General features: G+C 41.1%; 1 protein-coding gene across 1 annotated transcript in view; it reads left to right on the top strand.

Moving 5' to 3' along the window:
* dnah9 (dynein, axonemal, heavy chain 9) overlaps positions 1-25,732 on the top strand; it is a 294,417-nt gene that overhangs the window by 77,170 nt on the left and 191,515 nt on the right. Inside the window, exons 34-37 of the mRNA XM_041816205.1 lie at positions 2,472-2,576; positions 9,960-10,117; positions 14,350-14,488; positions 17,445-17,732. Coding sequence (XP_041672139.1) covers positions 2,472-2,576; positions 9,960-10,117; positions 14,350-14,488; positions 17,445-17,732 — 690 coding nt within the window. The remainder of the gene's footprint in view (positions 1-2,471; positions 2,577-9,959; positions 10,118-14,349; positions 14,489-17,444; positions 17,733-25,732) is intronic.

Raw genomic sequence — 25,732 nt, 5'->3', positions numbered from 1 at the left:
GAGAGCATTTCTCTCCCTCACTATCTCTCTGAGCGGCAGCTGTCAGTCAAATCTGCCACGTTTCAGCACCAAGGACAGCTCATTTAGCCACTCTCAGCATAAACATTACTAAACTTTCACAAAACAAAAACCCGCCTTTTCTGTTTTATGAAACTGTACTTGTCACGTCATTTAGTAGTCAGTAGATATTAATCTGTTATTCAATCAGAGCTTGTCACAAAAACAAAACTTGTCAGACTTGCCTTGTTTTCTTTTTCTGTTGAAAAGACCTTGTTTGAGTTTCTTTTCTAAATCATTTGTTGACTCCATCGTCCTGCCGCTAGGCTACTTCCCGATCCCGCAGTGTTTTTTTTTTTTAGCTGCCCGTTCCTGCCTGCAGCAAAGTTCAAACAGCCTGCTCCCTCGAGATTTGCGTTGGGTCCCGTGGGACCCAGTGGGACCGAATCCCAATACAGCCCTCCACGTCACACCGAACATTTCTTCACATTCCCAGATCCTACACAGCAATAGCTGATTATCATACTAATTCAGAGCCATGGATGGAGAGGAAATACTGATGGGTCATTTGTGAACAAGGCGGTTCAAAGAGCCGGCTCTTTTATGTGAACAATAAGAGCTGGATCCCATTAGAGAGCTGTTTAATATTTTCATTACTATTGTTATTATCATTATTATTAGTAGTAGTATCATTTGTATATAGGTTGTGTGTGTCTGTGTCTTATTTGACTGATCAGTAGGGAGGATCTTTTATCCTCTACCACAGGTTCACCATGCATTAAGGACTCATTTGATGGTGTAGCATTAATGTTTTCTGTCAGGTGTATCTTACATCCCAGCCAGTGAGCAGATTTCATCTGACCCACAAAGTGTACTGGGGAGACGGTAGATTTAGAGAAATTACATATTTTCATCAGTTTTAAAAAATGAGCACAGTTGGAGTAAAATACCTGCCAAAATATCAATAATATGTTATGATATTTCTTAAATCATCGGGTCAAATGAAGCCAAACTGGTACCTGAATGAAGAGCCGCTTGGGAGCTGAAAGAGCTGTCTCTTTTTTTTGCTGAGCCGAGCCAAATGAGCTGGATCACTGAAAAGAGCCAAAATCCCCATCACCAAGAGGAAAAAGAGAGGAACTTTGTTTGCTCCCTTGTCCTGATGTAGCTCAGTTTATTCATTGAGTTTAGGAACTATTTTACAGCTATAAACCACTTCCAGTGCTGCTGTACATGCTAACTATAAACATTGTTATTTTTAGACCTGAAGCATTTGGAAAGAGGATTTAAAGAAACGCCGGTGGGGGCGCGCGCTCCACTCGCTGTGCTTTTGAGTGCATGTGGACAAGTGCCTGTATAATGGGATTTTTGAACACTTTGTGGTAATACTGTATAAACCAGTCAAAGTTGGGGAGGCAAAAATGGGACTGAAAAATAAACACCACCCAGTCCTAATTAGCAGAAAAGAAAGCCTTATACTATCACTTTTATGATAACACTTTCACAGTGTTATTCAGGCTGTTCTTGTTCTCTGTTGTCTTTGATGGAGAAACCTTTAAACCAACAATAAAAGCAACAGGAAGTTTTGAGCCAACATGTTCTCGCAGTCATGTCTGAGGAAGAGCATGGCTCTAAACCTCACTGTGTTGCTAGATAAAACTTTAAGTGGGAGCGCCCTGGACCTTGCTGGTTCATTTGTTTTGGATCCAGCGTCCTTAATGGGTGTGCCTGTTTTATTTTGACCTTCTTGTTATTACATCAAAAGCTTCAGATCTATATGTTGCTGTGTTTGTGGGCTGTTTTACTTTGGCAGGTCTTCTGTCCTGGCCTGTACTTCTGTGTCATTAAGCTTAAGCTGGATAAGGTCAAAGACTGACTGCATTTAATCCTGAAAAGTGTTGCATTACCCTTGCAAACAACAGACTGACATGGCAGTGTGGACTTAATGAGCTTCTCAAAACATGGATGCTCCGTGTTGCCAGCCTTAGTCCTGGATTCATTGCTCATCAAAGATAGATGTATGAAATCCTTTCTGGCAGTGCAATCATCAGGATTCTTCGTTTGGATATTCAGCACAATCAGAGTTAATAGCTATGACATGGCTGCTCATGTCTGTCTATCTTCCTCAGCTTATCCAAGGTCAGGCTGGAGTGGAACAAAGTAAACCGAGCCATCCCTTTCCAAGCATTGTCTTCTCTCTCCTCCTGGAGGATCCTGAGGTGTTCCCAGCCAGATGGGATATATAATCCCTATGACAGTTCAAATGTTGACTCCAAATAATGGAGATTTTGGTGTTTTTTCTTAACATTCGGCTGCTGAGTTTGAACTTTTTTGGATATGGAAAAGGAGATCCAAAGTCAGAATGAGAGTAGATGAAATTCTGACAGCGTTTGCCCCTTCCTTTGAGCCTGCCTGACCGAGTCCATGTCTGCTGTCTCAATCTGAATACATCTCTCTCTCTCTCTGTCCATCAGTCTTGTGGGAACATCTACAAAGGACTGGCTCAGACGGGGGCATGGGGCTGCTTCGACGAATTCAACCGGATCTCAGTGGAGGTGCTGTCTGTCGTGGCTGTGCAGGTAAGAAAAAGTCCTCTGCCCCTGTTTTAAAAAGATCCAAGGTTGTGTTGTTATACCTCTTGTATGGAGCTTAATGTGTGATATTTTTATCCTAATTATAAAGCGGTCCATCTAAATCAAGTTGTGGAGAGACTAAACCCTTAAAAACAGCATCACAGGAGTAAATAGCCTCTTCATCACCGATTGCAGGCGTAAATTGCCTCAGCTCTGAGACTAATCCACGCAGGCTGGCACCTTTGCTCCGCAGAGCTTCTTTATAATTGGAGCCTCCTCTGATCTGATTTAACAATCTAGAGAGGGAGAATGCCTCCTTTTCCTGCCCGTGGAGCCCCTTGTTATGGTTTACTTTTATTTTTCATCATTAATAGGAAGGATAGAGTGGATAAACAAGAAAAAACAAGGACATGCTACAATAATTCAGCGTTTGATCAGAGTTTGAACAAGCTTTATTTACAATTGTGAACAAATAATGATTCATACTTATTTTCTTTTGATTTAATCTTCTTAGTCGTTTCTTTCAGGGTAGAAATAAAAAGACTTCCACTTATCTGTGTACCTTAAAAAGTTTCTGAACTATGCATGAAAAAAGTTAGTTTCTAATGAACTCTGATGATATTTGCTCTTTGTCAGTGTACCTGCACTTTCATCTGTGAGTCCACACTCTTCATTAAAGGGACATTTCAGGGTTTTTGAAGTTGGATGGTATGAGGTGCTTGGCTACAGTAGTAGCATTAGCCTCCAGTGATTTCTGTGAAAGTTGATCCTGTGGTTATTACGAGCTCAGAGACATCCGCAGCATAGTGGCTGTAGATGGGAACGTTTTATCTGCGTAGTTTAACCAGTTTTACGTAAAGAAGGGCCAAGAAAATATGTTGGTTCACCTGTACGTGTGTCGAAAACGTATAAAGCAGGAGAGATCTCGAGTTACCTGGTGGTGTAGGTGTGGAAAATGCAAACTCATGCTCAGGGTTCTCACTTGGTTTTAAAGAGCCTGAATAGGTGGAGAGAGATGATATCAAACTGAAGCTAAACACTTAGGACGTAAAACCCCCCAAATATTCAAGACAGCTTCAGATATTGATAAGTAAACAAATGATTTTTATCAGTATGGTGAAAAAAATGAAAACAGTGAATGAAATATAGAAACTTTAACGTGACTGGCTGTTTCATTTACAATCTCACTCTTTTCCAATAACGCCTGCAGAGGTTATTTAATCAGTCCAGGACTGGTACACAGGTAGTCTAACCTCGCAAAGCCACGGATTGTCCAGATTCCACATTTGCCATCGGGCTGCACGGTGGCCCAGGGGTTAGCGCTGTTGCCTCACAGTAAGAAGATCCCTGGTTCGCTTCCTGGTTCTCCCCGTGCATGCGTGGGTTCTCTCTGGGTACTCCAGCTTCCTCCCACCAAAATCATGCTTATTAGGTTAATTGGTGACTCTAAATTGGTCGTAGGTGTAAGTGTGACTGTGTTGTCTGTCTCTATCCTTCAGCCCTGTGATTGACTGGCAACCAATCCAGGGGGAACCCTGCCTCTCACCCAATCACAGCTTGGATATGCTCCAGTCCTCCACAACCCCCAACAGGATAACCAGTATAGAAAATGAATTTACGTTTGTCATCAGGCAGATTCATCTTGCAAAGCTCCATGTCGTAGAACAACTGTACCAGTCAGCATCATAAAAGCAGAGAGGCGGGTTCTGTGCATGTAGCAGCAGTTTTACATGACTGAAATGATAGTGACCATTTTCAAACATGTATTTGTACATTGATTATTAAATCATTGTTAATGTGCTACTTTAACAAGACTGCATTCCAATAGAATTTAAATAATGTGGTATTATGTAGGCTGCACAGCGACGCAGGGTTTAACGCCTGGTTGGACAGGGCTGTTCTGTCTGAGTTTGCATGCTCCGCCTGTGCATACGTATCTCTCTGGGTACTCCGTCCTCCTACCACAGTTCAGACATCTCTGTGAGTGTAAGCGTTTGTGCAGACCTGTCCAGGTAGTAGCACACCTGTCCCATTGGCAGCTAGGATTAGCTCCTGCCCAGTGGAGGATAATGGATGGGTGTTATGATGGCATTTTTAATCTGGCATATTTAGGTACTGATGCTGATGAAAATCAGTAATTTTGCCCTAGAATATTAGCTATCAAATGTGCAAAAGAGTGCGCTCTAGGTATGATGTAAGGTTTAATAGCTAAATAACCGAATTACGGGTTGGTTAAGCTGATTTTTAGTATTTTAATGACAGTTCCTGTCTGGGCTGTATGCAGCCACTAGAGGCCACTGTAGCCCCAGTTTACTGCCAGGCTGCCATAGTGCTCTTTAACCCAAAGGCAGCAACAATTGCATCTCATAGGAACAGTGTGGTTTATCACGATTTTAGTCTAGAAAATTGGGCTAAGGTTGGCCGTGTGCTGTGTCAGGTTATATCCACATACAGTATTACTCCCATCAGTGCTCTCAGGTGTTCCTCATAAGAACAATCAGACACTTTAAAACTGCATGAGTGGGTTGGACTAACACATTTCTGGCCTGAGATAATGTTATTTATTTATTTTTTCATCTTTATGTTCTCTGCCTGACTTCACTGGCTCCGTCTGATGATGCTCTTCCTCGTCCTCATCCTTGTACAGTGAAATATAAAGAAATCTTTCCTATCCTGTGAACACACCGCCCTGTACACTCTGAGCGACCTACACTAGCTCCTCTTTGATTATGGGACTCTTTTGAGAAATCAGCCAGATTCTGAGTGTTTCAGCTGATGCTAGCTCTTTCTGCTATCTCACATTCTGTTATCCTGGATCAAACACACCCTCTCTCCCTCTCTGCGGCTTCGTACGCCCCTCTGGTGGATTCTCATCGTGCTGCTGCTGCCCCAGACCCCACCTTCATGCATGTGCAGCCCTGTCACAGCGAACTGTATACAGTAGATAAGGATGCTGATCATGATGGTGACGATAATAGAGACGGAGCTTCTCAAAGGATCATTATTCATGGCTCTGCCCTTCCTCTCCTCTCTGGGTGAAAGTCAAGCAGCCTTCCTCCCTAAGCTCTGGAAGTCTACAGTACTTAGAGAATTTTAAAGTGCCAGCAGAATGAATAGGTGTGATGAATAATGAATCACGGTGGCTTTTACGTGGAGGAGTAGACCTTGAGAACAGAGGAGCGTCAAACTCCCGCTGTGACAGCTGGCAGCTTGCTTCACACACACCTCATCCATCCTCCTAAAGCGGGAGAATCACACGACGACACACTTGGCTGCTTAAAGCGGGTCTGCTAACACAGGTGGTGGGAACGGCTCTACGTTAAATAAAGCAGAGGCAAACAGAAGGCTCACAGACACAACGACATGGAGATAAATCGCTGAGATTCTGCCTCTGTTAAAGCTCACAGAGGCCCAGGCTTTGAGTAATCTAAAGCTCTGCTTTAGAGGAGAAAAGGAGCTGGACACTTCTGCATCACATATTCCAAAACACTGTTGTAGAGCAGTCCTAAAAGGTTCTGCTGCAATTTCAACACATAACAGACAAAACTTGTTCTATTTGTGATTCAGATTATTTGTTGGGCTGCCCTCTAATGATGACCCAACAAACAATCTGTAAATGTAAATGTAAATCTTTCTGCTCAGTCCCTTAAAGATGCTTCTACCATTTTTTAGTCTGAGCATCTGTAAGGCGTGTCTGTTTCGGCTGTCATGTTGTTGAGAATTAAGGCAGCCCTTAATCAACATCGGCCAATATGTAGCCAATATATTGACTTTTTGCTGTGCAGGGATTGTCTCTGCTCCTGTCACTCTGTGTTGTGTCTCCATGCTGAACTCAGCCAGAGTATCTGGCCCCTCCCCCTCGGATGCAGAGTGCAGCAGCAGCTCTCCCTCACTCAGTGTTGCCAACTTAGCGACTTTGTCGCTATATTTAGCGAATTTTCAGACCCCTCTGGCGACACTTTTTCAAAAAAGCGACTAGCGACAAATCTAGTGACTTTTTCTTGTGTTACTGTAGAGTTTTTGAGACTTTGACGTGAAAGCATGTATCATTGTTGCTTTTCTCAGTGAGCAGCGGGTGCAGCCGTGGGCCCCTCCCCTTCCCTAAGCACTCACAGGCAGCCTCGTCCTTGTGCAGTTCGACTGCAGCAGAGTAGAGGACTAATGCTTGTTTCAGACTGGGATCGTGTTTTGCTGCTTGCATGTGCCGCGCGTGTCAGCTCCGGTTCCTGCCGGTGCAGCTTTCACACAGGGCGCGAGTTTTCCGCGTGTCAGCCACATCTCCCTGCTCTCAAAGCCCTGTCCTTCTTCATAAGTTTTAGCCCAATAAACCCCCCTAAAAGCAACTGGATTCAGTGTATAGGGAAAGTGTGTCGGGAACTAAATAAAAGCATTCTGTACAAGTGAACGGAGTTTCTCTACAGAAAAGCTAAACCGGGCTTTTACTTTGAAAAGCACAAACCAGAAAAGCTTTCATATGGTGTTTATCTTTCCTGTGACATATTCTACCAATATGGAGACAGAAAGTTTCACAAATAGTAGGTCTTTAGAGAACAGCTTTATAAAACAGGCACATTTAAGCTTGTAGCCTTCCTCAAGGTTATCAAGACACACATTGTAAACATATTCTATGTGCATATTTGCCACAACAATGTAAATATGGCTCTCCATTTATGATTTTCCTGTCTAATATGGTCACCAGCCTCAGTATGACTATTATACAGCGTTTTAATGTCATTTAAGTTGCATCTTTGTGAAATAAACAAAGATAAATGCAACTGGTTATTCACATGTCCACATTTGTGTTAATGTACAGTATATATCCTGTGTATATCAATGTTCTTATTTCATATATTGGCCAAAATATCGGATCAGAAGTATCGGATATTGGCTTTTTTTAGCCCCCAATATTAGTATTGCCATCAGCCCCAAAAATCCCATGTCAGTGGGTAGAGCTCACAGTTACAGTACTCAAGTAAAAGTACTGTTACTTAACAATAACTACTCAAGTAGAAGTAAAAGTACTCATAGAAATATGTACTTGAGTAAGAGTGAATAAGTACCTTATTAAAGACGACCCAAGTATTATGTAGCTTTATTTTTTCTATTTATTAAAACGTATTGCATTACAACATATTATTCAGGGCTAGTAATGTAAATTTCACATTGTCATTAGTTAATTAGCATAATAGTTATAATAGTAATTATGATAATAATAATAATTTGATAATAATAATAATAATAATATATTATTATTTTACCTTACATATTTTTATTTAATTGACATAACTTTGTAGAAATCTGTTTTCACTTTGAAATGAAAGAGGTTTTTTTTTTTTTGTAAAAATATTTTTGTCAAAAAAGCCAAATTATACCAACCATGACTGGTTTATAATATAAATTAAACAGTAACACATCCAAAGGGGTGATTACTTTTTAAAGGGGCTTTACTTTGGTTTAAATCTGAACAAATTGGTCTTAGGGTTAAGTAAAATGAAACCGAATAGATCATGTTTTAACCACATCACAGAGCACAGCGGTGTCTGCTCTTGCACCTTTTTTTAAGTGTTTGTTTGTTGTTTCACTTCTCTTCCTCTCCCTGCAGGGTAGCAGTGTTGTGTCGCTGTCATTTCACATAAAAACAGCCCCACTGATGTTTATACCCAAACTTTCTATTCTTTTTTTTATCCGTGTTGCAGCTGCACTGTTTGTTTTTGCATCCCTCCCTCCTCTCCCTGTTGTGTTGGTATGACTGAGTGATCTGTAGCCGAGTGCTCAGCCATGAAGAGATGTTCCTCCTCTTTCCAGCTGTCGACTCGCCACGCTCCTTTACCACACGCATGTTAAATTCATAAAGCCTCTTACAGGATCCAGAGTTTAAGGCCACGGCACACACACCCACACACACACCCACACACACAGGATGAAACTTCTGATATCTCATTCAATCATACTGTAGACAAACTGAGCCAAAGCAGTTCATCCATCCAGTAAACTCTGGCTGATAGCGAGCTCATTTTATTGATGAAACTGTGCCCCTAAAAAAAAAAAAAAGGTGCATTACGCAGAACAAAGTGACAGGCTGTAACAAATGGACTCACTGGTATGTGCTTAATGAAATTAATAATATGCTAATGACTGATACCAAACTTTCCCAGGATGCTTTGCGATGATTTTCTCCTTGGAAGCATCTTTTAGGAGTTTGAATTAACAGGGACGGGAACTGAGGAGGAAACTTTCTTAGTTTTTACCAAAGAAGGAGGAGAGCAGAGTAGATACGGTATATTTGAGACAGATTTGAGGGAAAACATGATTTTATATCTGAGATAGCAGCTCATGAAGAAGAGTTGTTGATGCAGCTTGAAACAAGGTATTTAGTGAAGTTTGCACTGCAGGAAAAAAACATGGGTGCTCCCTTTATCAGGTCCTTTTATAATTTTGGTTGTCGTGATCATTACTTGTCCAGTGGGTGTCGATATCAACTTTAGTTTTGTGATCATATTAGTCTACTAAAGGCTCCGTGGTGAGCAGTCAGAGCATGAGTAGTTCGTGAAAACTGTTGCAGATGCCCCTTGGCATGTCCAGATTTCTGGCACTAACTTTCAGCACCACGGACAGCTCCGTTCTTGATGGCCTATAAAGTACAGTGCATTGTTCAGTGATCTATTCTCTGCAGGGTCAGATTGTAGATTTGTTTTAGACATATCCTGCATTCTTTTTCTCTACTACAGCATGTTGCATTGATGAAATGGCATTGATTAAAAAGTTGTTGGTGTCGTGTGTACAATTAGTGCGTGTCTGTCTGTGTGCTTGTGCTGCTTTTTAATAACATGAAGTGCTTAAACGCCCGCTTTGACTGCTTTATGAAAGTTGCAGTCATGTAAGTTTTAGCACCCACGAGCATGAACATAAATCGGCACCTATGCCCATGTTGCCAACATTTCTCTCATGTTTGACCATGAAAACATAACGTGTTTGTCCCACAGATCACATCTTCTGCCTGATAATACATCTCTGCTGAGCAGCTAATGGTGCTGAATATTAGCAGTACATTGATATAACAACATTTAATCATCTGCGACTGAGATTAGTTCATGCACACATAAGTTTTCGATGGCTGATGCTTGCCCAAAGGGCCAGCTTGCCTTGGCTAAGGTTCTTGTAGATGTTCAGTAACTGAAGAAGCCTCAGGGAGGAGAGGGGAACATTTTCAAGAGTCTTAACCAGTCACCCCCTTTATCTAGCTTTGGATAATATTCAACAAAAGTTTGGTCATGTTTTAAAACACTGTAAACATTTTAGTATGACATTTCTATGTTTTGTACCATTAACAGCTATTCATGTGGTAGTATGTCAGGATTTGATACAGCAACACTCCTCCTTCATGTTCAGGTGAAATGCATCCAGGACGCCATCAGAGACAGGAAGCAGAGATTTAACTTCATGGGAGAGGAGGTGAATCTTTGTCCAACTGTTGGCATCTTCATCACCATGAATCCAGGATACGCTGGGAGGACGGAGCTACCTGAGAACCTCAAGGCTCTTTTCAGGTACGACATGGGAGCAATGAAAGGTAAAACGTGCTGAATTTAAGTTCACTTTAAAACAGATGTGCTATTTTTGGCTCATGACTTAAAGGTTACATTTTTCACCCCTTTGATTTAAGTTTATATAGATCTCAGAGCTCCCTAAAACATGCCTGTGAAGTTTGTTGCTAAAAAATCACTCCGGTAGAAGATGTTTGCATGTATTAAAACCCCTCTGTTTCAGCCCTGCTCAGAATGAGCTGTTTCTGAGTCTGTGGCTTAAATGTTAATGAGCTGTCAGACTCCGCCCCTCTCAGGAAATGGATGTGGCTTAATAGATGTGGCTCTCCTGATCCAGATCAGGAGAGGAGGGCAGAAGTGTCTTCCAAGTGGGAGGAGCCCAACCAAACCTGGGGGCAGGGCTAACTCCCCACATGACTAACCTTGCAAAGCAGATGGATACGCCTGTTTCCTTGTTTTTCACTGGCAAATCCATCTTGCAAAGCTCCCATCTGAACTATTTGGGCCTGGTTAGAAAGTGACATGACCAATCAGAGATGAGGGGCAGTACTTGCAGGTGCAGCAGAGTCATGACGTAAACAAGCAGCAGCAAGAGCTGGTGCAGTTATGGAGGAAGAGATTAGCGTGGATGCTGCTAAAGTGCCAGTTTTATCAGAACTTGATGACATTTCTTGGTTAAAAGAAGAACAAAGAACAGCAGTGAGTTGTTTTCTTTTCAAAAACGACAAAAGTCGAGTACTGACATGTCTATAGTCGCAGTGTTTCACGTTATTCCTCAGTAGCTGTGCACGCGCAGCTCGGTAACTGCTACGTCATGTGTTTTGTTGCTCTGATTGGCCCGTAGAGATATGACAGACAGAGCGTTCACCCAATCACACTCTAAATTTTTTTCAAATCCTCTGCTTTTTCTCAAACGTTTCCTATTGAAGCTTTCCCAGATGGATGTGTGAAACAAATCCATCTGGCGTGTCAGGTTAGCACATGACATCATGAGGGGAAAATCTTGTTTTGGCACACATGTTGTTTGAAAAGCCTGAAAAAGTGATTTTTGCATGATATGTGACATTTAACAGCCACACACTGTGGTAAATTCTACCCAGCATGCTCTCATGTCTTCTGCTTCTTCTCCATCTTCTTTTATGGCAGTTAGAAACCATCAGTTTTCTTTAGATTCCCAAAACCATAAATTTCCTTTTCTTATTATTTAGAGATACAAAAGGTGTTGGAAAATGAAGTGGATTACTTTATTCTGTAGCTTTGAAACTGGCTGTAATGGCCAATAAGAAGTCTTTGCTTTTGTCACTTACAGATCCATCATTTTTTTGTGTAACACAGTAAAGCAGACATAAATATTTTACAGTCAGCTCAGCTCTGTTAGAGGTAAATTGACTGTTGTTTAGGCCTCTGTGCTGGCGACTGACAGAAACTGTACAGGAGATGACTGCAGAGGAGTTTAAACTGCCAGGTTGTTGTTAGGAGAGTCTAGTGGCTCTGAAGACAGCGATGTCATCTCCTGTTTCTGATTTTTAAAACCATCTTCCTCTTCAACAAAACGCTCTGTCTCCGTAGAGAAAACAGTCTGAGCCTGTCAGGGACAAAAACAACACTTTCAGTGTTGCACTTTGATTGCTTGGAGGATAGCTTTGCAGCCTTACAGTCCTTAAATAAATAAATAAATAAAAGGTATGAATTTAAAAGAAGCAGACTTACCCTCAAAGACAGATAGCTAAAACGCCCAGAGGATAAAACTTTTTTACAGGTTACAGTGAAATAGAATTGACTTGTGATGAGGCTGTTTGTGTATTCCCTTAACATTCAATGAAATTACTGTAACATTCGCTGTTTAAGAAAAACTTTTAAACTTATTTTTCATCTAAAAGCCCGATTTATAGTCAGTAATAAGTGCTGAGAACGTCCCTGTCATGACTCCAGGTGTAGACATCATTATAACACATTGTATAAGACCTGACGCTTTAAAAAAATACTCTAACTCTGCTGCTGCTTCACTGCTCACATTATGCTGTGATGATTCTTACTGTCTCTCCTCCCTCATTAGAGCATAAACCTGCATGCAAAGAAGCTAGCATTATTACCATGGGCCAGTCTACAGGTTTGATACCGGTGAACCCTCCTGAAATGTTCCTGTGATACAGTGTTTACCTCCACAAAATTACCAGCACATTAGATAAGATGCAGGTCAGACCAAGTGCCTGCAGGTGAGTGCAGTGTGTGTCCAGCATTGCAGAATATGCACCTTTACACTAATTTCATTCAAGTCTTTTAGAAAAAACATCTTTTACTGAGTCTTAGACACAATGAGGTAACCATCTTCAAATGGTGGGCCCCCTAATGGCCCGCCAGACCAAATTACCTGGTCCACACTGAGTCACATCAAAATCCTAAACAAGGAGGGAATAACATAAATTAGAAGCCACAATATGAAGCTTATGCCACACTGTAGACTTGATACTTTCTTTTGACCTGTTAGGTGTTAATGTGCTCTTTGCATATTTGCTGCTCCTAGACCAGCCAAACTGAACAGCTAGCAAACAATTTAAATCAAAGTTCTGCAACCATTCCAAGCCAGGAACATGCATCCAGCTTAAAAAGCCCTAAAGCTGAGCAGAGAAAACTGCCAATTTAAATCTGATTGGATGAAGCATTTTTAAGTGGCATTTTAGTTTAGTTTAATCCCAGTTTGTTGAGGATTGCAAATGTAAAATCTACATGTTTAGTCTTTACGTTAAATTCTTGTGCTGTGGGCTAATATTATTTAAGAGAGAATTTTGTCTGGTTTGTTACTAGTTATAATTTATATTCACTTGTGATTTTTGAAGAAACAATGTCTGCGCACATCATAAAAATTTAATGGCATCATGGGTGGAAAAAAAAACATCCAACCTCTGGCCCTCGGCTTTCTTTCCTTTGAATATTTTGGCCCTTGGGGAAAACTAATTGGGGAACCCTGCAATAAAGACACCAAGCAGTTATTTCAGGGGTGCTCACAGTGATATTGCAGTGTTGTTCACACACTAAGCACTAGGATGGATGATGAAATGAAGCAATGCCTCTTTTTCCTCTGTGCCCACTTGCACTTTTGGCTCTCTAGTCCTCTCTTTAACTGAAGTGTAGCTCAAACATTACCTGCAGACGGGATCTGATGATGTGAAGTAATGTGTGCTTTAAAGGTCACTTATGAAAAGTACACTTCTTCAGGCTTTTCTAGCAAATAAACAGTATGTGCCCCTGGCCTGTCCACAATCCCCTCAAGTACCAGAAAAATCCATTCCCTCCCTCCTCTCTTTCTACACCTTTCAGTGTGTTGAAACAAGCCGTTCTCAGATTTACCCCTCATGATGTCATGTGTGGTGTTAGCTCCGCCCCCAGGTTCAGTTGGCCCTCCCCACTTGGAAGAAAGTTCCGTCCATCTCCCCTAATCTTCTGAGAGGAGAATCAGGAGAGCCACATCCATTTCCTGAGGGGGGCGTGGTCGGGGCGGAGTCAGATATTTAAAGCCACAGACACAGAAACAGCCAGTTCTGAGCAGGGCTGAAACAGAGGGGTTTTTAGACATGCAACAATCAAATACTGGAGTGTTTTTTCAGCAACAGACTTCACAGGCATGTTGTGGAGACCTCTGAGACCGATATAAACTTGTCTTTAAGGGTCAGATATGTGACCTTTAAAGGACTGGATGTAAAGAGCAACTTGCAGACGTCGTATCTGCAAATATTCCAACAATGTCTGATGGACATGCATCATGACCAAATCACCAGACAAACACTCTCCAGATCTGGCGGTCTATTTAGGCCTCAAAGATTTACGGTTTCTCCTCTGCTCTGCTTCTGCCAGCTTTACCTTGAATCAGACCTCACTCTTGTTTTCAACCCACCACTACCCAGCATCCATCTGGAGACATTGATGTGAAATGAATCTGAGATGAAGGATGAGGTTGGAGCCCCATGTCAAACAAAAACATATTCAGCTGCTGCAGTAAATATTTTGGACATGAGTTGTGTGCCTGAACTGCACTTGTGGACTTTTGCAATAGAAATTGTTGAAGAGGAGGAAGTTTGACATCTTCTTCCCTCAGGGAGAGGCCTAAAACCATCTACCTGTGCCACCTGTAATCCAGATTTAACTGTAGCAGACTAGCTGATGGAGTTTATCATTTATCCAGGGTTACGGCACTGTATTTTCCTTCCCAACACTCTAATTTTCCTGTTGTTCCTCAGGCCGTGTGCCATGGTGGTGCCAGACTTTGAGCTGATCTGTGAAATCATGCTGGTGGCTGAAGGTTTCATCAACGCCCGGGTCCTAGCAAGGAAGTTTATCACGCTGTACACGCTGTGTAAAGAGCTGTTGTCCAAACAGGTACTCTCTGCTTTTATTACACACCTGATTTTGTTAGAAAAAGCCAGATCAATTTCCATTTCAAAGCGGAACAAGTGAGACAATGTTCTTTTGAGGTTTTTGATAAAAGAATGACTCAGAGGCGGCACACAAGAGCTGCTGTCTGACTTAACAGTGTGAGTGAAGTGTTACATGCATATGAATAAGAAGCTGCGGGGAGTTTGGATGTTATTCCATCTAAATTCTGCTTTAATCCCTTTTACCCTGTTCCTGATTTACATGTGCAGCCATTATTTAATTATTAAAAAGGCAATAAAATCACTCACAGTGCTGAGTAATAGTTACAGTAGAGCTCCTTTACGTAAGTAAGCACTTTAATGAGCCCTCAGTTGTGGATGAATTTCCCATGACCACAGGCCCATTTAAGTGTCAGAGCCCACCACCTCCTTTTTATGGCTGCTTTATGAAGCACTACTTCTTCAGACGTTTTTTTAAACATCACCTTAATTACACTTTTTAGCTGCTTCAAAGTTGTTTGCCGGAGCAACTTTTCCAACATTAGCAACTGTGAGGCAGTGAAGTCAAAGGATAATGAACGCACTGCTTCTCTAAGCGATATTCTCGAGGGCTGCAAGTGCAAATCAATGAAAAGTGCAGATTCAGAGAAGTACTTTCTAACTCGAGTTAGTCAAGTGGTTCATAATTTTAGATTTCATATAACATTACACGAGCCGCTGAGTTTTTTTCTGCAAGCAAGTGGACACCAGAGCAAGCTAGAGGAGGTCAGTGGAATACATCTAATGCTTTCAGAATCAGCAAGAAGCTTAATTTATGCACACATAACTTTGTGGCCTCTGGTTTAATGGTAGGAAGCTGAAGTTTAGGCTAGGGATGCAAAATTAAGTGAATTTATCCTGGTTCTGGCCTTCCCACAATCAAAGAAGCATGGTGGATGCCGATGGTTTTTGTTTTAAAATGTGCTCTAATATGAAACTCCGATAAAAAGTACCATCTAATGCACAGCATCCTGCATGCTAGTGCTGTGAAAGTGTGCATATCTGTGCTGAACAGTTTTGAAACATGGCTTTGAGTATGGTGCAGACGTGTGGCCTAAACCAGTGGTTCTCAACCTTGGGGTTGGGACCCCCTTGGGGTTCGTTGGACACTAAGAGGGGGTCACCAGATGCCTTAAAAAAAAACTAAGAATGTTTTTTAGATAACACTGTTGCCACTTCACTCCAGTTTTACTAAATGTTAATCCTTTCTCATCACTTTTTGACACCAATTTTTGCCACTTAAAACCCTTTTTTGTCAATTTAAAACCCTTTCCATCACTTTCTTCTGCCTATTTTTGCCATTTCTAAACCAATTCTTGCCATTTTCTGCCAATCATTGCCTCTGTTGACCCATTATTGCCTCTTTCAACCCTTTTTACTCCCCGTTTTTGCCCATTTTTATCACAGTTAACCCATTTTTACTTGGTAATATCAATTCTTCATCCCATTTCACCTAATTTCCATCAATATTTTGCACTTTAAAGCCATTTCAGCTGCTTTTTATTCCCCTTTACCACTTCTTGTGCCCTTTTTTTTTCCAATTGAACCTATTTTTGGTCTTTTTCTACTTTTATCTCTTTTTTGGCACTTTTATTCCATTTATGTTCTTTAAAAATCCAATTTCACCACCTTTTCACAATTTTTTGCCATTATTAACCAATTTTAGCAATTTAAACTCATTGAAATTGTGTTTTTAACAGAACTTTTTTCATCTAAAGAAGGCTAAATGAATAAATAAAGATATTTGTTTCCTTTATAACAGTGGTATTTAATATATGGTTTTCACTGCTTAACTTCATATCCATGGTTTTGCTGACCTCTATGGTCCCCCAGTTTGGCTGGGTCCCAGAAACCTCCTCCTTTATCCCTCCTTATGGACGGCCTCGTCTGCACACAGCTACTCTTGAATGTTCCTGGCTGTTCAGCCACCTTCAGGTACAGTGGGGGTCCCCGGTCTCTGGCACCTTTATTTTGGGGGTCCCCAGTCTCTGGCACCTTTATTTTGGGGGTCCCCGGTCTCTGGCACCTTTATTTTGGGGGTCCCCAGTCTCTGGCACCTTTATTTTGGGGGTCCCCAGTCTCTGGCACCTTTATTTTGGGGGTCCCCGGTCTCTGGCACCTTTATTTTGGGGGTCCCCGGTCTCTGGCACCTTTATTTTGGGGGTCCCTGGTCTCTGGCACCTTTATTTTGGGGGTCCCTGGTCTCTGGCACCTTTATTTTGGGGGTCCCTGGTCTCTGGCACCTTTATTTTGGGGGTCGTGAGTTGTAAAGGTTGAGAACCCCTGGCCTCAACGGCACAGAACATCATCGTCATAGCCCTCCTCCATACTGACATCACTTCCTGTCTTCCTGCTCCTAGAAATGTGACGTCTTCTGCAGCAACTTACAGAGGAAGAGAAACAGACATTTTTATAGATTCAAACATGTGGATGAACTGAAAACCTTTAATTGAACATTTGACTCACGTAAAAGAGAGCTGAGGGAAATTAACTCTGATCCATTTTCTGTCCTAGATTTACTAATAACTGTCTGGAGAGAAACTTCTACGTACATAACTTTGGGAGAATTTAAACCATGATTTTTCTCCCTGCTTTATTTCGTTTATTTAATCTATATTTTCAAAGAGATGTAACCACTGAGATAAAAATCTCCATAAAAAGGGATTTGTGGCTGCAGTAGCAGCATTTTCTTACATTTTTCCTCAGATTTAGGTCTAATTATTTGTCTGGAGGCCGATGGATCTCCTTGGTAAACTAAAGTTTTACACACAAACTCTTCTAAGCTTCATGGTATCAATACCTGAGATTTTGGAGGGAAAACCAAGGCAGCTCATTATTTTTAATTAGCTACACCTTTTTAATCTTCCTGCTTCTTTCGTCTGCAACAAAAAGCCTGGTTATCTTTTTGTTTTTTACCAAAGGACCACTACGACTGGGGTCTCCGAGCCATCAAGTCTGTCCTGGTGGTTGCCGGCTCTTTAAAGAGAGGAGACCCGGGCAGAGCCGAGGACCAGGTCTTGATGCGAGCGCTCAGAGACTTCAACATCCCAAAGATCGTGACGGATGACATGCCGGTGTTCATGGGGCTGATCGGAGACCTGTTTCCTGCTCTGGATGTTCCCAGGAAGAGGGATCTGGACTTTGAGAAGCACGTCAAGGAGTCCATCCTGGATTTAAAGCTGCAGGCAGAGGACAACTTTGTTCTCAAGGTACGTGACATTAGGGCCGGGGCTCGTTTTTGCAAAAATAACAATGTGAGCGTCAAGAATCAAAACTATAAGAGAGTTAAAATATGAACACTTTCCAAAGTATTTCAACTCTGAATCAGTGAGAGTTATACAAACTCAGAAACTGTGTTCAATTTAAGCCTATGGAGTAAATAAGACGCTGATGATTTTGCTGTGTACCATGTGTTTCAACATGTTAAACTCTTCATAACAGAAGCTTCACAACCATCAGTCACAGTTTTAACCACAGGGACACCCACAATCCTCACCACCCATTTCTTCAAATGTTGTCAATGTGTAATTTAGACAGTGAGCAGGAGTTTGCTGGCATTTTGACATTTACTAACAATAAGTTGCCAAACATTGGCAGTCTAGGTTTGTTGCTTCAGTATTAAATCTTGTAAAATTTGCCAGAAAAGTTTGTTTTTGAACAAGGTTTAAACTGTCCTCCTTCATGATGATATCTTCTTTGTTTGGCAGAGTCTGAAAGCTACGGTTCCTGTGTAGCTGTGCTGTTCTTTTAGTACCTTCTGTTGCACATCTACTAGCTCTAATATGGTAGTTTAGCTCTGAGTCTGCAGTGATGAGGCAGACTCATTACCAAGCAGCAACCTCTGGTCCTGAAAACTGAAACCAATGCAGGAGTGCACAAAATTGCAATACCGCTAGTGTCCACATGAGGCTGGCTGCAGGAACACCAGAAGTCAGGTACAAAAAACATGCTAAAAAGCCGTTGTCTTATACGAGAAATAAACATGTTCACAGCCTAGTTAAAAAATAAACAAACAAACAAAAAAAAACATTTTGCACAAAGGAGTTCATGTCTTTATGGACACAAACTGCACCAGTGGGATTTTTTTTTACAACTCACCTGTTGTGGTATGATGAAGGATACATGTTATACAGAATTACTCCAAAATTCCACCTGTTATATTTGGTTTGTCTCTGCTATTTCATAGAGCTGTCAGGTTTCAGTTTTAGACCTTTAGAGTGCTTCCACCATCTGCAACAAGGCTGCAGTAGCCCTCAGCTCTATGCACCAGATATGCAGGACGTCTGTGTTTGCCAGATGCTGGACCACTCTAGTTAATATGGAGAAGATCTAGTGAGGGAGGAAGTTTCACCAAAACCAAATTAAGATATCTGGTTACATTTCAGAATAAAATACTCCATATTGAGGATAGACAAATGCCAGAATGTACACTATATTGCCAAAAGTATTGGCTCACCTGCCTTGACTGACATATGAACTTAAGTGACATCCCATTCTTAATCCATAGGGTTTAATATGACGTGGGTCCATCCTTTGCAGCTATAACAGCTTCTGCTCTTCTGGGAAGACTTTCCACAAGGTTTAGGAGTGTGTTTATGGGAATTTTTGACCATTCCTCCAGAAGCACATCTGTGAGGTCACACACTGATGTTGGACCAGAAGGCCTGGCTCTCAGTCTCCGCTCTAATTCATCCCAAAGGTGTTCTATGGGGTTGAGGTCAGGACTCTGTGCAGGCCAGTCAAGTTGATCCACACCAAACTCTCTCATCCATGTCTTTATGGACCTTGCTTTGTGCACTGGTGCACAGTCATGTTGGAACAGGAAGGGGCCATCCCCAAACTGTTCCCACAAAGTTGGGAGCATGGAATTGTCCAGAATCTCTTGGTATGCTGAAGCATTCAGAGTTCCTTTGACTGGAACTAAGGGGCCAAGCCCAGCTCCTGAAGAACAAGCCCACACCATAATCCCCCCTCCACCAAACTTTACACTTGGCACACTGCAGTCAGACAAGTACCGTTCTCCTGGCAACCGCCAAACCCACACTGGTCCATCAGATTGCCAGATGGATTGGTCACTCCAGAGAGGGCGTCTCCACTGCTCTAGAGTCCAGTGGTGGCGTGCTTTACACCACTGCATCCCACGCTTTACATTGCACTTGGTGATGTATGGCTTGGATGCAGCTGTTACCATGGAAACCCATTCATGAAGCTCTCTACCACTGTTCTTGAGCTAATCTGAAGGCCACATGAAGTTTGGAGGTCTGTAGCCATTGACTCTGCAGAAAGTTGGCCACCTCTGCACACTATGACCTCAGCATCCTCTGACCCCGCTCCATCATTTTACGTGGCCTACCACTTGGTGGCGGAGTTGCTGTGGTTCCCAATGGCTTCCACTTTGTTCTAATACCACTGACAGTTGACTGTGGAATATTTAGGAGCCAGGAAATTTCAGCACTGGACTTGTTGCACAGGTGGCATCCTATCACAGTACCACGCTGGAATTCACTGAGCTCCTGAGAGCGAGCCATTCTTTCACTAATGTTTGTAGAAACAGTCTGCATGCCTAGGTGATGATTTTATACACCTGTGGACATGGAAGTGACTGGAACACCTGATTTACATTATTTGGATGGGTGAGTGAATACTTTTGGCAATATAGTGTATGTTACATAGTCTGTGTTGTGAATGCTCTATCTTAACAACCCTGTGGTGATTTTCTTCAAACTTTGCACCTCTCTGACACAAAGATGAATGAACGCCATTTTAGAGGGAAACGCCCAAAGTCAGAATCCCCCAGCCTTCCTTCTTGACCCTCCACTGTACTCTCTCGGTCTGACATACCTCACAGAGACATTTAACCACAGTACCAATACTGCCTTACCTCTTTCTGTTTGGAAATATATCGAGTATAACTTAAAAACTCAATATCCTTCCAACCCCTGACGTCTCTGTGGTCTGAGTTCATCTAATTCTGTCTGAGGAAATATAAGAATCACAAGTGTTGGATGAAAGCAAACACAATCATGAAGTGTCTGCAAAGTGCAACTAAGTCCCCAAATGGAGGTTTCATCTTTAGCAGTTTGGACAGATAATACAGCTGTAGCACTTTCATTTAGATTTATCTGAGTTCTCTCCTAAACCTGTTTACCTCACATCATAATGCTCCACGGGGAAACACACATTAGTGTCAGACGAGTCTGCAGCAGCTGGATGAATCGGGCAAATATTGCAGAGAGCCAATGGCTGGCTGCAATGAGAGTTCAGGTGCCGGAGCTGCTGACCTAATTCAAGTCATTAAGTTACTTACAGACACATAGACACTGGCACATGCACAGTAGAAGGCAGAGACAGATGAACGCAGGACCAAGGGAAATAAGTGCAATCTGCCTCAGGTCAAATAGACACGCAGACCACATAATAACACTCCATCAATGGAGGCCGGCGCCGCACCACGCCACTTAACCTCCACATTGTGAGAGACAGAACCGAAATAAACACAGAGGGGGAGAAACATAGCGAGAGAGCGAGGAGGAGCGGTCAATAACAAGCATCCACCTCCAGAGCCTGAACTTTTACTGTCTTTGTTTGTGCCACCAAGCTTTTGATTTCACACAAAGAGAGGAGAGAGGAGGGGAGCGGGCCAGATACCGTTAGCGTTAGCCTGTGCTAGCATTAGCCGTCCTCACATCAAAGCGGTAATCAGCCGGGGCCTTTGAGAGCGGATGAATGGAGAGTGAGTAGGAGCAGCGAGGAGCCAGTCGATGGCATTGATTGAGCTCAGCCTCTGCATGTTTGAGTGGAAGTGTGGAGGAAATCTCTCTCTCTCCTGTTTTCTCTCCGTTATTCTGCTGCACGCTCGCCGCCTCACCTCACATACCTGGACTGTTGAAAATGTTGCACCGTGGGTCAAAGGCAATTTTAGGAACACAGAGATAAGGGCTTTATTTGACTTTAAAGTCAACCCAACCCAGAATCTTAGTTAAATATCAGCATTGGTATTATAATGATAGACTGCACTGGTAGGGATGATGCATGAAGCCACCAATGTGTGCAGATTATTTTAGCTGATAATGGATATTGATACAGAAATGTAGTTTAGAGTTAAAACCTCCATCCTTTAAACACACTTTAAAGTTTAAAGAATGTGGATGAACAAAGAAAAGAACAGCTGATGTAGGTCTGTTCCCATCTAAAACATCATAAACTTATCTGTATTCACATATTACAGTCAGAATAGGCCAGGATTTATGTAGTTCTGGTTTTGGTGGAAACTTTCATATCTTCCAATATCAATATCATGCCAATTCTATCCTGTATACACACACACGCACACACTTATATATATATATATATATATATATACCAAATCATTTTTTATGTTTCTGCAATGGTTAATACACCAATATGTAGAAGCTCTTTAAACCCAAATGATATTTTTAATGCTAAAATAGAATTATTATTATCCATGAATTTTCAAATTTACTGATTTACAAATTTACTGATTTAATAGTAAAGCACATTAATATTTCTTGATTAATATGTCAAATTATAGTTATTTACTGTCATTCCCAAAGAGAAAAATGAGTTTTAGTGGTTGAATGTTATGCTTGATTCATTTCTGACTTCTTAGAGAAGCCCAGTGAGCCGGCTCAAATTTGGGTGAATTCAGTTTGAAATTCCTCATTCCTGTTCAAAATGGTAAAACATGGAGAGCTGACTGAAAATGAAAGAGTCCGCATTAAAGCACTTCATGATGCTGGATGGTCTCTGAGACAAATATGACAGGTGGTCTAATACATTTGTTAAGCACTGTATATCCTGCATATATATATATATATATATATATATATATATATATATACAATCAGCAAATGCATGCTGTAAAAGGCCTGCTATGTATGGACCTGAATTGAGAATAAAAGATAAGAAAAGGTATTTGAATTATAATCCATTAAATTGCCCTTATGTTTTCAATGTAAATTATTTATCATTCATTGTATAAAGAGTTTTCTAGCCTATTATAATACTGTAAAACACAATAGATGACTCTTGATTTGACATGAAGGCTTTAATTTTGAAATGCTCACCTTTTCCAGTGACCACATGATTTCCTTTTCCTCAAGAATTCCATTAAATGAAGAAAACAAAATAATGGAATTGAAAAAAACAAAATTGGACCCCTTTTTTAAAAAATGTTCATTTTTCTGTTTTTGTGACCATTTTTTCCATTTATGGTCAAAAACAGAAAAAGCGTAATGATGAGAGTGTCTCCTGTTTTTTCAGTCTGGTTCTAACCTGGAAATGGATCTGAAAGTACCCTGACCCATCTGTAGCGTTACATTAAAGCTAGGACGACAGCACCAGTGGATGACCAACATTCGCTAGCATAGAAAGTAAAAACGCAGTGCTGATGTGCTCCTGTGATATGTAAGGTCTGCTTTACATATTTTCAAGCGATCTTTCTTTTTGAACCATTGAGAGTGAAATGTTCCCAGACTTTCTAAGTTTTAGGATGTGCAGATGTTGCGTCAGGCACTGCCGTTTCTCTGCTTTTCTTTTCCTGTTGAGCGTGAGCAACTCTCCACAGAGATAGTATGAATGAAGATGGCTCATTCCCAAGCATCTCAGCTGGAAGAAACAATGTTTAACAAACACAACAGCAACACGCTGCATGAAAAAAAGGTGTGCGGACGCAGCAAACAAATCATTGACAACAAAATTTGTCGGTGACAGAAGTCATCATCGTTTATTGTTGCCAACGGCAACGAATCGTTGCATCCCTAGACTGTACTAGCATGTAATCGTTACACATATGACAAAATAATATTTTTCATTTAAAATACAGCTCAAGTGTAAATAAATGGCTCTATTGATGGGTGGCTTTAACATCTGTAGTAGAAAATGAAGTGATTTTGTTGAAGAGTCTGACAGCAGTGAGGGTGGATTATCCGGTCGTGCTCTTTTTTGCAAATTGGGTTTAACACTTTATTTCTGACCATGTTTTCACTTTTTCTCCCCATTTTCACCTCTTGTCACCCATTTTTGCTGCATTTTGACCATTTTTGTCACCTTTGCCTTATTTTTATTGCTACTTTAAGCCGTTTTTGCCACTTTCCACCTCCTAGATTGTGGCTCTTGCAACGGTTTTTTCAACAGTTTGGCTCTTTGGTTGTGCATGGTTGAGCAACACTGGTCTAGACATTAAAATTCAGTTCATGGCAAAGCAAAGCCAGTAACCTGAAGGACTGTTCTTGTCAGTTGTAATAAAAATGGTCTGGTAGTTGTGTTACTATGGTAGAGGGAGCAGCCATGTTTAAAACAACCATGGAGGTGTGAAGGCACCCTAAATGAACATCACGCTGTATAAAGAAGACTTGAATCTCGAGAGGCACCAACAAACTTGTTAGGAAAAGATTTCTGAAGGAATGCATTAAGAGCACTCAACATTTGAAATAACTGGCTTTTTTATTTTAAAACAGTGGAGTATTCCTGTCTTTGACATTTGGAAGGATACACGTCCAGGACAGTTTTTGCTTTTGCTTTAACTCTCATAGCCAGAGGCTGCTTGCACCCTGTGAGATTAACAGAAGAAATTTAGTTAGGAAGAGTGTAAAGAAGCATTACATCCTCTGAACAGAGGAAAAGATTAGAAGACATTAAACATTTCTGATGTATGGTGGCTCTTTCATTGTGCAAACACAGAATAATGAGGGAGCAGATATCTGTCCTTCCAGAAGACCACTGCTGTCAGTTATTGTGTTCTGTGAACGGTGTACTGAGCTGCTGTGCTGCACTGCAGTGCATCACATTACCCTGTCATTCTGCATCACTTTATATTCACCATAAAACACGACGTTGTGAAGGAGACTGCAGCCCAGGCATGCTACATTACTCCTTTTATTGATTATTAAACCTTTATTAAACCTGTTGAGCCCTGCTGAGATAACAAACATTCTTTTTAAAGCTCCCCCTCTCTGAGACAGCAGCAGCAGCGCAGTGTTTCAAATGTCACACAAGCACACAATAACAGAGTGATATACAGCGTACAGCAAAAATTGAATACAAGCAAAATTATTGTGTATTTTTTTTCTCTCTGATGGCTGTCCCATTATTATTGAAAATGCTATCTTTCAGCTTGGCTGAACTTCTTTCACTGTTGTTTTCTACACATGGGGATCTATGACCTTTCCTCTAAGGCTGTGGTTCTCAACCATTTTTCCTTAACACCACCCCCCACTCATATTTAAGGCAAAACTGCCCCCCCCACCCAGACACACACACAAAAAACATTTTCAACATATCTTCGCCAAAAATCACCATCCATTGAAATGTTTCACTGATAAAACTCTAAGAAAACGGCTCTACATGGTTTTCTTACCAAAGGACCATTGATTAACTGTTCATTCAGTGCTTTATCATGATTTTACCTCATATATGCTAATCTAATTATGACAACCTCAGAGCAGAGCAAGCCTCGCTGGCACCCCCTCTAGGGGTCCCAGCCCCCAGGGGAAGTGATGTAATGGGGGATGGTGAGGGAGGCAAATTAAAACAAACGGTGAAATAATTTTGGATTTCATTGAAAATCTGCACATATTTATGTTTGATGGCTCCAGTTTAAAAACAAGTACACCCACAAAGTCTTCTTAGAGCACGGGTGTCAAACTCAAGGCCTGGGGGCCAAATGTGGCCCACGGTGCAGTTTTACCCGGTCCACAAGATCTTATCTTAATTAGAACTGACTTGCTGCTATGAGGTCTGAAGATTTCCTCCAGTATAAAAATGTAATTTTAACCTTGAAGATTAAAAAAAAAATCCTTGTGAAGTTGTAAAAATCTGAAAAAGTAGAGAGTAGAAATAATCAGATAAAAAGTCAGGAATGAGGAAAAGAAATTAATTTGTTTTTTTAAATTTCATATTTTATTTTACATCCCAAGATTATCACTGAAACTTAGGATTTCGATTTTTTATTTAATATTTTGACCTTTTCAATTCATAATTTTGACCTTTTCCTCTCATATTGTGACCTTTTAGATTCACATTTTTTCATTTTAAATCAAATCTTGACCTTCAACTCCCAATTTTGACTTTTAATCCCATATTTTCACTCTATAAACTCCTGATGGAGAATTTTATCTCATATTTTGATCTTTTAGGGTCACAATTTTGAATTTTTTCTTCTATTTTGACTCTTGATTTTGTATTTTAT

The sequence above is a fragment of the Cheilinus undulatus genome, linkage group 20 (assembly GCF_018320785.1).
Source record: "Cheilinus undulatus linkage group 20, ASM1832078v1, whole genome shotgun sequence".
In the NCBI taxonomy this organism is placed as follows: Eukaryota; Metazoa; Chordata; class Actinopteri; order Labriformes; family Labridae; genus Cheilinus; species Cheilinus undulatus.
The sequence above is the reverse complement of the archived record's forward strand: the minus strand, read 5'-3'. Positions and strand labels throughout refer to the sequence as shown.